The 13,353-nt window shown below is 33.3% G+C and overlaps 1 protein-coding gene across 1 annotated transcript; it reads left to right on the plus strand.

The window, feature by feature from the left end:
• The first annotated feature begins 8,153 nt into the window (after positions 1–8,153).
• LOC121251798 (cryptochrome-1-like) lies at positions 8,154–13,059 on the plus strand. The gene is made up of 5 exons (XM_041151157.1): positions 8,154–9,008; positions 9,682–9,903; positions 10,176–10,882; positions 11,371–12,049; positions 12,848–13,059. Exons 1-5 carry the CDS (start codon positions 8,699–8,701, stop codon positions 12,862–12,864), a joined length of 1,935 nt encoding a protein of 644 aa, XP_041007091.1. The 5' UTR covers positions 8,154–8,698; the 3' UTR covers positions 12,865–13,059.
• The last annotated feature ends 294 nt before the right edge of the window (positions 13,060–13,353 follow it).

The raw sequence follows: 13,353 nt of genomic DNA on the forward strand, positions 1-13,353 counted from the left end.
CTTCTGCTCTGATTTTAAAAAGTAAAGAAATTATATGAGGTAAGCATGCAAGATTCAGCATGTTTGGATCTGAAAATTTAGTTAATTAGCCAGACATTTGAAAAGATGAACTAAGATCTTTGGTCAAGAAGAGCAATAAATCTACCCACCGTTTGAATAATTGTTTAGATAGGAAGTCCCCACTTGAAGTGAATGCTTCATTAATTTGGGAGGGTGGACTGGAATAGATTCTTCTGAATTCTTTAGAGGGAATTTAAGATTTTAATTTTGATTTTTTAGATCTCGTTTTATTTTTAATATATATATCATGCACTCTATTTAAAAAAATGGAATTTATTATTATTTTTAATTATAAATTTCTTTATTTTTTAATAAAAATGCGCGAAACTTCCACACTTACTCTATATCTAACCTTTTTTAGTGATACCGCCCATGGAACAGCAATTATCTAATTTTTTTAAGGTCAAAAGCTGTTACAGTTGACTGCCAGGAGTTCGGTTAGAGTTGGGCTAAAGCAACATAAAGTAGAGCTTTTAGGCCTTTTGACAGTATGATTTAGGCGGCGTGTTAGGCAGAGGCCTATCCGTTGTAAGAGTTTTATTTAAACTTAATGTCTCACACACCCATCTTGATAGAGTTTAGAATAATTCAAAACTTATCAATTAATAAATGAGTTATAATAGGATAAGAAAACTCATAAGCTATAAGAATAACTATATATTTCTAATTACAATTAAATACAAAGTCTTAGATTTCTTGATGGTCAGAAGTTTATAAATAGTACTGAGGGTTTAAATGGTTTTCGCCTATAACATAAGAGTGTCTCTAGCCATTAGAAGACACTTGTGAGGCCAAAAGCACTTTCAATGGCTCTTGTAAAATACATTTTTCTTCAAAATATAAAGAAAAATGACCAAAAGTTCCTTCTATTGAATCATCTATTCTATTTCTATTTTATATTCAGCTATAATAAATCATCTATATTTAGAGGTAACTTTTCATTCCTCTAAATAATTTTTTATTATTTCTCTCTCATTTCATCATCTTTCCTTTTTATTTTAATTTCATTTTATCATTTTTGCACAGACCCCATGCTTTTATCTCTCATCTACTCTCTAGTACTCCATTTATAGTTCATTCGACTTTTATGCATGCAGAAGTTTTGATATTGTTAATAATAAAAGCATGTATTTTTTTTATCGTTTTACTTTTTTTTAAAGTAATTTAAAATATTACATTATACGTAAAGAAATATTACAAATATTATAATATATGATATATAGAGAAATATTTGAAATAATGATGTAGAGAATATAATATTTGAAATAAATAAAAAAAGATTAAAAAATATAATATTTAAATAATATAAAGAAAAAATAGATAAGCTGATGTATGACATATTGTAAAAATTAGTATGTAAAATAGAAAAAGTAGGTTTTGGTGATGTATTTTAAAGGATAGGATAAAGAAGCCATTGAAAGTGCTCTGTTGTTAAGGTGATCCTTCTCTCATAGTTAGATCAAACTCTTCATCAAATATATAGAGAAAAGTACGTATTTAATTATCATTATTTTTATTATTGTGGATCATAAAAGATTAAAGATTCAATTATTAATATTTATGTTAAAATATTTGACATGTGGTATCTGAGCGTGGTTACAGATTTTTTATGATCATAATGAAATATATAGTAAATTAGTGCTTTCGTGTATTATGATTTAATCATGTTGTGAAAGACTAAAAATAGTGCCTTTCGATCTGACAAAAATATTTATGATGATGTTTCGCTTTTACATCTATTCTGTGAAAGACCCACACAATAACAATTATGCACATGTATTTCGGTGCTTGTATTTCTCTTTTTTGTCGTATTGTGTCTATGCTGGAAAAAGAGAAAAACTCTCATAATTGTTCACGATTCCAACTCCTTGCTTGGGTGTTATTTCATGTTTTCCTGTGTGTTGTATACACTATTGCGTGTTGAGGAACCAAGTGAGTCGCTGTGTACTATGTGCCACTGTGGTTTTCGTGCAGCCCTTGTATTGCGTAGCCGCTGTATGTAGTGGCTGAAGTCCCTTACTGGTGGACATATGGTGGCACCTTAAGCCTTAAAAGCAGTGTAAAGAGGTGAGAAGCTTAATCGCCCATGCCTGAAACACACTGTATTGTACCGTGTGTGGTGAGGTCGACGCTGGGAGGAGGGGTGGAAGTCCTCCGTGATGGTCCTATAATGGCGATAGAGGGCTCTAAAGCCCGTTGCCACAATGGTTCTTTGGTTAAAAAAAGAAAAGGAGCATGAGGGTTCTTTGGCGCTGTGAGAAGGCTGAGAACCTCCTCGTCGATGCCTCTGTAGCGGCAGCGCAGAGGGCTTTAAAGCTCAATGGCCGCGGCAGTTATTATGGTAAAAAAAAAAAAAAAAAAAAAAAAAAACTTGAGTGGAGATGGAAATCGGCGGCGGGAGGAGGCTGAGGATGGCATACCGTCTCTTCCTCGCCGGCGACATCCACTCCTGTGTCAAAACCGAAGGAGGTGCAGCACTGCGTGTTGAGGGAGTTTTGATTCCTCCTTGGTGTGGTGCTGGAATGGATTAAGGAGGAAGAAGAAAAGACCCTAATGATTTCTTCTAATTTTTGAAGGGCCTTGGCCCAGCCAAGAGAAAAGAAATGGGCCACTGATGTGGCCCAGCCCGGAAGGGAAAAAAAAAGCCAAAATGGAAATCGAGCTGTAGGCCCTGTACAAGTGTACAGAAGGCCAAAACCAGGGTCTTCTCACTTATGAATCATGTTTTGGCTCGGGTTACTGGACCGGACTGGTCCGGACCTAGACTAGTCAGATTATAATATTATTTATTAAACAAAAAAAATCTAAAATTTTATTTTTCTCTTATATGCATGTTATTATTGTTAAATACATGTATTAAATTTTATTAAATTTTCTATACATGTTATTATTGGTATATACATGTATTAAATTAGATTTGATGCATGTTATTATTGTTAAATATATGTATTAAATCTTATATACATGTTGAAAGGAAGGAAATGATGGTGATGAAAATATAAGAATTATGTCAATTAAAATAAACAATAACCCATGAAGGTTTATGTGCCATAAGCATGAGACATGATTCGAAGGGAAGAGTAAACTTTTTTTTCTGTATAAGTTTTGAATCAGATCTTATACATGTTTATACATTCTTTTAGATTGAACTTGAGTATAAATGTTCATATGTATTTTGTCTGTATAAGTTTCAAATCAAATTCTATAAATGTTCATACTTATTTTAGTTGTTGAACTCGAGCACAAATGTTCAAATTTTTAAATTGTTTCAAAATGCCATTAATATTTGCTCCAATTTTTTTCCAATAAAATTTGTATTTATCATGCCTTCGTATTAGTGTTTTTGTTAAAAATTTTTCATTTTCATTCGTGAGGCATGTATTAGAACTAAATAAAAAATGATTTATGAATTTTTTTTTTACATTTTATGGCATAGGATTTGAAACATAATTTGTGACATAAAACTTTAGAGAATATCTCCAATAAAAGTTGTAGAGATTAGTAAATAAAATATTTTCCACATTTAGATTTTTCTAATTTCAAAATGTGCATTGATTTGTATAAAAGGAAAACAAATCAAATGTATCAAGAAAAGATGGTACAAGGAATAGAAAATTTCTTGAGATAATGCATATAGACGCATGTAAATCTTTTCTCTAAAATGTTTGATAGATATAAGTATCTCATTACTTTTATAGATGATTTTCATGGTATGAATGTATCTATCTACTACATGAGAAGTCTCAATCTATTAGTAATTCTTGAGGCACTTCTCATGGAGAGGAAATGTAGCTAGGTTGAAATGTGAAATTCATTGAATTAGATTGAAGTAGTGAGTGTTAGGAAAAATATTATGAGTCAGGTTATAACCTTGACCTATTTTGTTAACTTATTGAAAATATGTGTAGTAAAATAATTGAAGACAATGATATATATCTTAAATTATGTTCCCAGTAAGTAGTCTCAAAGACTTTTGAGTTGTGGAACTTGATGTAAGGCTTATATATGTATGAATAATCAATCTAAAGTAAGGCTTTACAATCCAAATGAAAGGAAGTTGTATAATAGTTAATGAGTACATTATTGATTATTCATGGAGATCCAAATAATTTAGGTTATATTATCTCTATTCATAGTTTGAATTTTGAGAAAATTGAAATGTCAGATTCTTTACGGTTAGCAAAATCAGTGGTAGTATAGAAACTAGAGATGTAATTGTTGTGAAGTGCATTCTTGTACTTCAAAAATGCTTATACTTCATTTTATGATTATCTTAAAAAATTTTCATTTTCATTCATGAGGCATGTATTGGAACCAAATAAAAAATGATTTATGAATTTTTTTTACATTTTATGGCATAGGATTTGAAACATAATTTGTGACATAAAAATTTGGAGAATATCTCCAATAAAAGTTGTAGAGATTAGTAAATAAAATATTTTTCGCATTTAGATTTTTCTAATTTCAAAATGTGTATTGATTTGTATAAAAGGAAAACAAATCAAATGTATCAGAAAAGATGGTATAAGGAATAGAGAATTTCTTGAGATAATGCATATGGATGCATGTAAATCTTTTCTCTAAAATGTTTGATAGATATAAGTATCTCATTACTTTCATAGATGATTTTCATGGTATGAATGTATCTATCTACTATATGAGAAGTCTCAATCTATTAGTAATTCTTGAGGCACTTCTCATAGAGAGGAAATACAGCTAGGTAGAAATGTGAAATTCATAGAATTAGATTAAAGTAGTGAGTGATAGGAAAAATATTATGAGTCAGGTTATAACCCTGACCTATTTTGTTAACTTATTAAAAATATGTGTAGTAAAATTATTGAAGACAATGATATATATCTTAAATTATGTTCCCAGTAAGTAGTCTCAAAGACTTTTGAGTTGTGGAACTTGATTTAAGGCTTATATATGTATGAATAGTCAATCTAAAGTAAGGCTTTACAATCCAAATGAAAGGAAGTTGTATAATAGTTAATAGGTACATTGTTGATTATTCATGGAGATCTAAATAATTTAGGTTGTATTATCTCTATTCATAGTTTGAATTTTGAGAAAATTGAAATGTCAGATTCTTTATGGTTGGCAAAATCAGTAGGAGTATAGAAACTAGAGATGTAATTGTTGTGAAGTGCATTCTTGTACTTCAAAAATGCTTATAGTTCATTTTATGATTATCTTAATGATAACGTGGAACAACAAGCAAATGATCATCTACTTCATCAGAGAAACACTACTGCAGAATTGGTCATGGAGACATCATAATAGGTAACATCATATGATCTTCTTGATTTGATTTTTCGTTAGGTTGCGTGGTGTATTTTCAAAATTTAAATTTTTCATAGAAATAAATGAAGGTTCATATATGTTTTCACAAATTATAGAAATAAGTGATTTAATAAAAAACAAATGCATAAAAGAATGATTGAAATCTATGAATCGTGAAGTCTGTTTCATCTAAATTGTCTGAAATATATAAAAGTCGAATGTAAATGGGTGTTGGAGACAAACCCTAACTTTAAAAGTAATGTTGAACGATATAGAGTCAGACTTGTAATCAAGGATTTCACTCAGAAATGAGCATTGATTAGAAAGAGATTTCTAATAAACTTGAAAAAACTCATTAAGAATCACTATGGCATGAGTAGCTCCTTATGGTCTAGAGTTACATAAAAAAGATGTAAAAATAATTGTAGAGTGAAAGTCTGAAGTCTACAAGAAATGAACAAAATGATTACATAGAAGATGTAACATATTTTCTGAAAAATTGGTATCTAAAATTTGATAATACCAATATTGTTTTAGAATTAAGAAAATATGGTTAATGTATATACCCGTAAGTCAGTGGGAGTATATTTGTATTTATGGTCATGCATGTATATGACTTTTAACAAGTATGAATTATGGTTTGTAGTATGAAATTAAAGTTCTAAGAAACTTTAAAAATGAAATTATGAATGAGACATCTTTCATAATTGGGATGGAACCTTAATACCAAGACGATGACTATTAAGATTGTCTTAGTATAGTTGCATAGAGTTTTAAAAAATTTTACATGGAGAATTGTTGTTTAATAGATGCTTTAAAAATAAAATGTGGCATGCTTAATATTTTATAGTGTCCTCAAAATGATTAAGTTGTTAATGAAATTTTGTATATAATTATTATAATAAATCTTATGATTGCACAAACCAGTATAAGGTTGAATGTCAGGTTTTTAGTTAACATTCTTGGTTGTTACCAAAGTAACCCAATTATATTTGATCCAAAAGTTGTGAAAATAGCGCAAAGTTATTTGCAAGAAATTAAAGATTATATTGTTGCTTTAAGAAGAACTGATACTCTTAAGGTAATTGAATATTCAGACCCTATTTTGTGGGATTACTCTAATGATGGAAAATACAGTTATGGTTATGTATTTTGTTATCTAGTAGAGTTATTTTATAGAAAAGTATGAGTCAAAGTTCTTACTGCTTCATGTGCAATAGGGACTGAGTTTGTGATATGCTTTGAGGCCACAATGTATGATATTTGACTGAAAAAATTTATATTAGGACTAAGAATTGTCGACTTATAGTCAAATCGCATTATACTTTAAGAGACATGTTGAAAAAGATGAGTCATATACTTATACCCATGATGTGAACATGTTAAAGAGATAATTGATATGCTGAGTATTTTGTTGTTGAAAATTGAAAGATATCTATTATGGTTGTTTCTGTTTTCTTATCTTTCCACTTTATATGTACATTAAATGATGTGGATGAATGATGACAAGTTAACGTCTACAATAGATATGAATTAGAACCCAAGACATTACAATATTAGTCTTAATTGTCCCAATTAAAGATCGTATTAAATTAAGTTACTAGTATTGTAGTACGTGGAAAGGAATCTGTTAGTTATATAACAGAGGATCATCATGACTGGCATTAGTAGCTGGTTTGACATTGATATTACGGAACTCATATAATGTATTCTAAACTATGAAAATTTTCTAGAAATGAATTTGCACAGTATAGTTAATTTTCTATAATAAACCCATGAAAGGAAAATATTATTTTATGGGCGTATGGGCTAAGTGGGAGAATGTAAGAGTTTTATTTAAATTCAATGTCTTACACACCCATCTTGATAGAGTTTGGAGTAGCTCAAAACTTATTAGTTAATATATGAGTTATAAAGGAATAAAAAAATTCCTAAAAGATAAGATTAACTCTATATCTCTAATCACAGCCAAATACAAAGTTTTAAATTTTTTTGATAGCCAGAAGTTTATAAGTAGTATTGAGGGGTTAAATAGTTTTCGCCTACAACATAATAGTACCTCTAGCCATCGGGAAACACTTGTGAGGATAAGTTGTTAGGGTTATTATTCTCTCATAGTCAGATCAAACTTTTCATCAAACAGATAGAGAAATGTAAGTATTTATTTATCATTTTTTTTATTATATGGATCATAAAAAATTAAAGATCTAATTATTAATATTCTATGTTAAAATATTTAACATCCGTACAAAATGTGGAGGCTAAAAACAAAGAGACAAACAAGCTTCTCACACCCCCACTATCAGTATCTATCAAATTATTGCTTCCTTGGGGGATGATTTTACATCACTCCCGTAGAACCCTCACAAAAAGACACTTCTCCGATTCAATTTGTGAATTAATATGATCATCATCAACAAATTATTGCCTAGTTCGGGGATTTTGTCGTTGTCTTTTGGTTTATAGACTCGGTTTTTGTGTTGGTGCCTTAATGGGTATTTGGTGGTTTCTTTCAGTAATTACTCAAAACAGATGTGAGTGCAGCTGAAACCCTCGTATTGAATAATTCTTATGATTCTTATTATTGCTTTCTATAGTATTTTCCAAATCTAGCTGGTTGTGGATAATTTTCTTTAATGTGTATTATTGAATAATATTTTGGTTCATTTCAGACTGTATTCTTTACTCACATGGAACCTAATATTTTCAATAAAAACTTCTAGTTGAAGAGTACAGGTGGATAGTGGACCATAGGTGCAAGAACAGGTTTGCAGAAAAGTACTTGGCTCGAACTGCCCTTTCTTCTTGCAGTTTTATTTTTATTTTTTGCAGACAAGACCTTGTAGCTTTTATTTTGTATACTGGATTTCAGTAGTCTACAAAAGGGTTCTGGAATCGGAGATAGTTTGCGTAGTGGCCGAATTTCATTGATGGTTAGAGGTGGGATTGGGAAGATTTAGTTGGGGTAGCTTAAGGTGGGATATCTTTGAAGGCAAAGCGGTATAGAAGTTGAACAGCCCGATGGTCTGGCTGTTGGGGTCTTGCTTCGTTACAACTTTTGCAACGATATTTGAAGATAAGCATCTATTATATGCTTCTTGAGCTACTGTAGATATTTGGAATTCTTTGGCGAAATCCCCGTTCCAATAGTATGCTGCAAATGATTGTCTTTGTTTTGAGGTTCTTTGTGTGGGGTTCTCGAATTGGGAACTGGTGAGCTGTTTGATAGAATATCGTGAGTGATGAGAATTTTGTTGGTTTTCCTCCTTCTGGAGTAAGGTGAGAGACGATACCGTAAGCACTATGAAATTTAGAACTTTGGCTTGAGCCTGGAGGATCCTAGTCATCTGATATGGGTTGCATCAAGACTGTCGTTTGGTTTAGGAGGGACCTCAGAATAGAGGATAATCCCGCCTTAGCTGCAGCTGCTAGGGATGGTTCTGTTTTTCCTGTCTATATATGGTGCCCTAAAGAGGAAGGACAATTTTATCCAGGCCGAGTTTCAAGGTGGTGGCTTAAGCAATCTCTTGCCCACTTGGAACGGTCCCTGAAGTCCCTTGGGGCTGAGCTTATGCTGATCAAAACTGACAGTACTCTTGCCAGTCTTTTCGAGTGCATCAAAGCAGTTGGGGCCACAAAAGTAGTATTCAACCATCTTTATGGTATGTTCTGGTTCCTTTCTTCAAAGCAGCTTGACTCCACCAATATAAACTTTAATCGACTAAATAAATTTAGTGAGAATAGCAACTACGACCTTATTCATTGTTAAATTATCAATTGTTAAGCTAATAGGAAGCAGGTGAATCAATTCTTTCATTTATGTTCTAACACCTAAGATATTCATTAGCACGTGGGCTTAACTCCCTTTTCCCTTTTTATAAGCGGAACATAACACCTAATATATTCAATTTATAACGCCGGGGGGGGGGGGGGGGGGGGGGGGGGGGGGTGTGTGTGTGGGGGAGGTGAGGTGTGTTGTCATATATCATACTCAGGACTTATGTTTTGGTACCATTTTATCACTACTAAAAGTCCATGTTGATGAGAATAAGTAAAGTTAATCATTTAATATATATTCTAACATTCATTTGTCGTTCATGCTTATATGTCCATTGTACTTGAATGGTATATATTCAGTGGCAAGCTAATCCATGTATGAATCTTTCAGCTTATTATAGCTGTTCTTCTTTGAGTTAATAGCTCGAGCACCTGATTACTACACCAATATAAGATATGGGTGTCAAGGAGATAAAAGAAACAAGTCTGTGAACTTGTAAAACTCTAGTGGCCTCTGGTACATCTGAAGAGCTCTAATTTTTTTTTCTATAATCCCAGATCCTGTATCACTTGTTCGAGATCACAACATTAAGGAAAAACTGGTGGAGCTTGGAATTTCTGTGCAAAGCTATACTGGCGACTTGTTGTATGAGCCATGGGAAGTATACGATGAAAGTGGTCAAGCTTTTACAACCTTTGACGCATATTGGAATAAATGTTTGCACTTGCAAATAGAACCTGTTTCACTTCTTCCTCCATGGAAATTAGTTCCAGCTACAGGTACATTTTTAACAGAACTTCTTTTAGGTGTGTTCTTCCCTGATGAAACAACTAACTGTGTACTTCAGAGGATAAAATAAATAGTATGTTCTAGTGATGCAAAAGCTAAGAAGGTAGCAGTACTGCTGTTTTAATATATTTCTATAGGGGGCAAAATGGTCATGATGTTCAGCTCAGATTTTACCCTCTCAATATCTTGTGTCTGTGTGTAGAAGAGTGAAAGAACAGTGGGAGTGAATATCTGAGAAGTGCTTCTTCTGTATTTATGACAGGAACTGTTAAAAAGTGTTCAATCAGGGAATTGGGTCTCGAGGAGGAATCAGAAAAATCTAGCAATGCCTTGTTAGGAAGAGCATGGTTTCCAGGTTGGAGCAATGCTGATAAGGCTCTAACTGAATTTGTGGAGCAGCATCTGCTTGAATATTCTAAGAATAGACTAAGGGTTGAGGGGAACTCCACATCACTTTTGTCCCCATATCTTCATCATGGAGAACTAAGTGTGCGGAAAGTTTTCCAATATGTGCGAATGAAACAGGTACTATGGACAAAAGAAGGGAACTCTTTGGGGGAAGACAGTGTGACTCTTTTCCTCAAGGCAATCGGGCTTAGAGAATACTCCCGTTATCTTTGTTTCAACTTCCTCTTCACTCATAAGAGGTCATTACTGAGCAACTTGAAATTTTTCCCTTGGCACGCTGACCAAGCCCATTTTAAGGCTTGGAGGCAGGGTCGAACTGGCTACCCATTAGTTGATGCAGGAATGAGAGAACTTTGGGCAACTGGATGGATACATAATCAAGTAAGAGTGATTGTTTCAAGTTTTGCAGTGAAAGTTTTACTTCTTCCATGGAAATGGGGGATGAAGTATTTCTGGGACACACTTCTGGATGCAGATATAGAAAGTGATATCCTTGGTTGGCAGTATATATCTGGGAGCTTACCGGATGGCCATGAACTTGAGCGACTGGACAGCCCAGAGGTATATTGGGCTTTGTTTGATTATAAAAGCCGTTGAAATTTAATTTATAACAAGCTATTGGACCGAGTTTCAAGACAATACAAGATTTTATCTTTAATATGCAATGATGCATTATGTGGCTATGTCTTGTAATTGTGTGGCAAAGTGTGATCTACATTTCTCTCCTTCAAGTGCTGTTTTGTGTGTGTATAAAATTTCCACAGAATGTCCAAATGCCCCCATAAGAATAAGCCATGCCATCAGATGTCGGACTGGAGTAAGCATAAAATTTTTTGAATATGAAATTTTTCTTACATATCCTGGAAGATTTTGCATGATTCGAGCAAGGTAGTAAAAGTAGATATTTTTGAAGAAAATCAAACACATTTTTTACTCCTTTGGTGCCCTGATTCTCATGCTGAGCAGAATAGTCTTGTTGGTGGACAGTGGGCCACAAATTTAGTTCACACCTGACTTTTTGTTTCTTTCTATCTAATTTTTGGAGTCAGATTCAAGGCTCAAAATTCGATCCGGAGGGTGAATATGTGAGGCATTGGCTGCCTGAGCTAGCACGGATGCCGACTGAGTGGATTCATCATCCTTGGGATGCACCATGTTCTGTACTGAAAGCTTCAGGGGTGGACTTGGGATTAAACTATCCAAAACCAATAATTGGGTTGGATTTGGCTAGAGAACGTTTGACTGAAGCTATATTCAAGATGTGGGAAATAGAAGCAGCTGCTAGGGTCTCAAACACAAGTGGTGCAAATGAAGTAGTTGTTGATAACTCTGATGGCACTGAAAATTTAGCCATTTCAACGGTTGCCTTGAAGATAAATGCTCCTTGTCCTACTGTTTCATCAAATGATCAACGGGTGCCAACGATTCAAAATTCCAAGAAGCATCCACTCAATAGGAAGAGATCAAAATATGTGGTAGAGGAAAAGCCACTCCCAGATTTTTCACACAAGCTTAACAATGGTGCTGGGACCCCAAGAATAGATGAAGATGTATGCTCTACGGCTGAATCTTCATCAGTTAAGAAGCAAAGTACCAGCCGAAATTCTTTTTCCGTTCCTCAGTTGTGTTTTTCATCTGAAGGTAAGTCTTTTCCAGAGTACGAATGTTCTGACTTGAAGTGGCCACGGCAAGAGCAGATTGACATGGAGCAGAGTCCAAGCGGAGAAGGTAAGTAATATCAGTTATTTTGCAATCAATTACTCAAGTTCTTATAACCACATATATTCAAAGCCGAATAAATTTTAATATTTTTTTAGTCAATAAGAAATCTTATTAAAAAGCACAATAAGATAATTTTGAATCTGTTTAGGCACTGCTTTTGGTTTCTTGCCAATATTTATAAGCTGATGACCGAGAAAGCTTGTGTCCTTACTGGACATATGGTTTATCCAAATAGATATAAAATGGGTTTGAGGTGTTTGAACTCACTCTCTTACACTTTTAAACTTGCTCAAATAATAATCATGGTGCTCTTACCTGTAGCAAATTACTGCTGAAAACATGACACAACTAGGTTTACAATAATAGGTGCCTCATTTTGTAATGTATTTGCCACTGTCACCGAAGTGACCTGCTCAGATACTTAATCCAAGGAGCATGATTAAGGCAAATGTTATCCTGCTGTTTTCATTTGGCGTAAGAGCCTCTCATTTCAATATAATTGTCCTTGAAAGCAATTGTTAGAAATGGATAGAGCGTTATAGTGCTGAAGATGAATCAATGGGATGATGATTTAATTTAGCAAAACCATTGTCATGCTATACACGAAAAACTCTTGAGGGATTCTTCATACCAAGCAAACAAGGCAGCAGAGTGCAATTTGGAATTCCAATCTGAAAAGTCTCTGGTTATGGAATGTCTTCCTTTTATTATTATTATTATTTATTCTCGGTTAAGGTTAATCACCTTGGAGTTTCTTCTTTGGCCTCAAAGGTAGCTTTTAAATTCTACATCTACTTTGTGCAGGAGCTATTGGAGGTTAATTCCTTTCACATTCCTAATATTCATGAGGGGCAACTGTTATGTTAACCAAGAAAAATGTTTGTTATGTATGGGAGTGTGATGTTCCTTCCCTGTATGAATATTATGTAATCCTTGACTTTTCTTGATGAAACTGTAGGGTTTGAAATCTGTTGGTTAAAGAATAGGCTTTAAATATTTAGCCATCTGTTTTGAAATACATATTTCTCCTGATCTCACGACTACTTTCCTTTCTCATGTACATTTATCGCTCAGGTTTTCTGGCTGCAAGCTGTTTGGCAGTAAAGGTTTTATTTTCTCTCACATTATTCATATGCTTTCTTTTAACATATTTTCAACTCACGTATATATTTTGATGCCTGTTGCAAGATAGAAAATATATCACTGGAATCCTAACTTTTTTGTGTAAAGATGATTATAGAAGACTTTTTTCAAGGCATGCATGATATTAAAGCGACATTTTCCACAATGAAATCCAACGAATACTGCAA

Source organism: Juglans microcarpa x Juglans regia, chromosome 1D (genome assembly GCF_004785595.1).
Source record: "Juglans microcarpa x Juglans regia isolate MS1-56 chromosome 1D, Jm3101_v1.0, whole genome shotgun sequence".
Lineage (NCBI taxonomy): Eukaryota > Viridiplantae > Streptophyta > Magnoliopsida > Fagales > Juglandaceae > Juglans > Juglans microcarpa x Juglans regia.

Excerpts from the sequence above, each read along its gene's own strand:
- LOC121251798 (XM_041151157.1), top strand. The coding sequence starts at position 8,699 with ATGGGTTGCATCAAGACTGTCGTTTGGTTTAGGAGGGACCTCAGAATA. Across the intron at positions 9,009-9,681 it reads AGTATTCAACCATCTTTATG|ATCCTGTATCACTTGTTCGA; the intron begins GTATGTTCTGGT and ends CTATAATCCCAG. Across the intron at positions 9,904-10,175 it reads GAAATTAGTTCCAGCTACAG|GAACTGTTAAAAAGTGTTCA; the intron begins GTACATTTTTAA and ends TATTTATGACAG.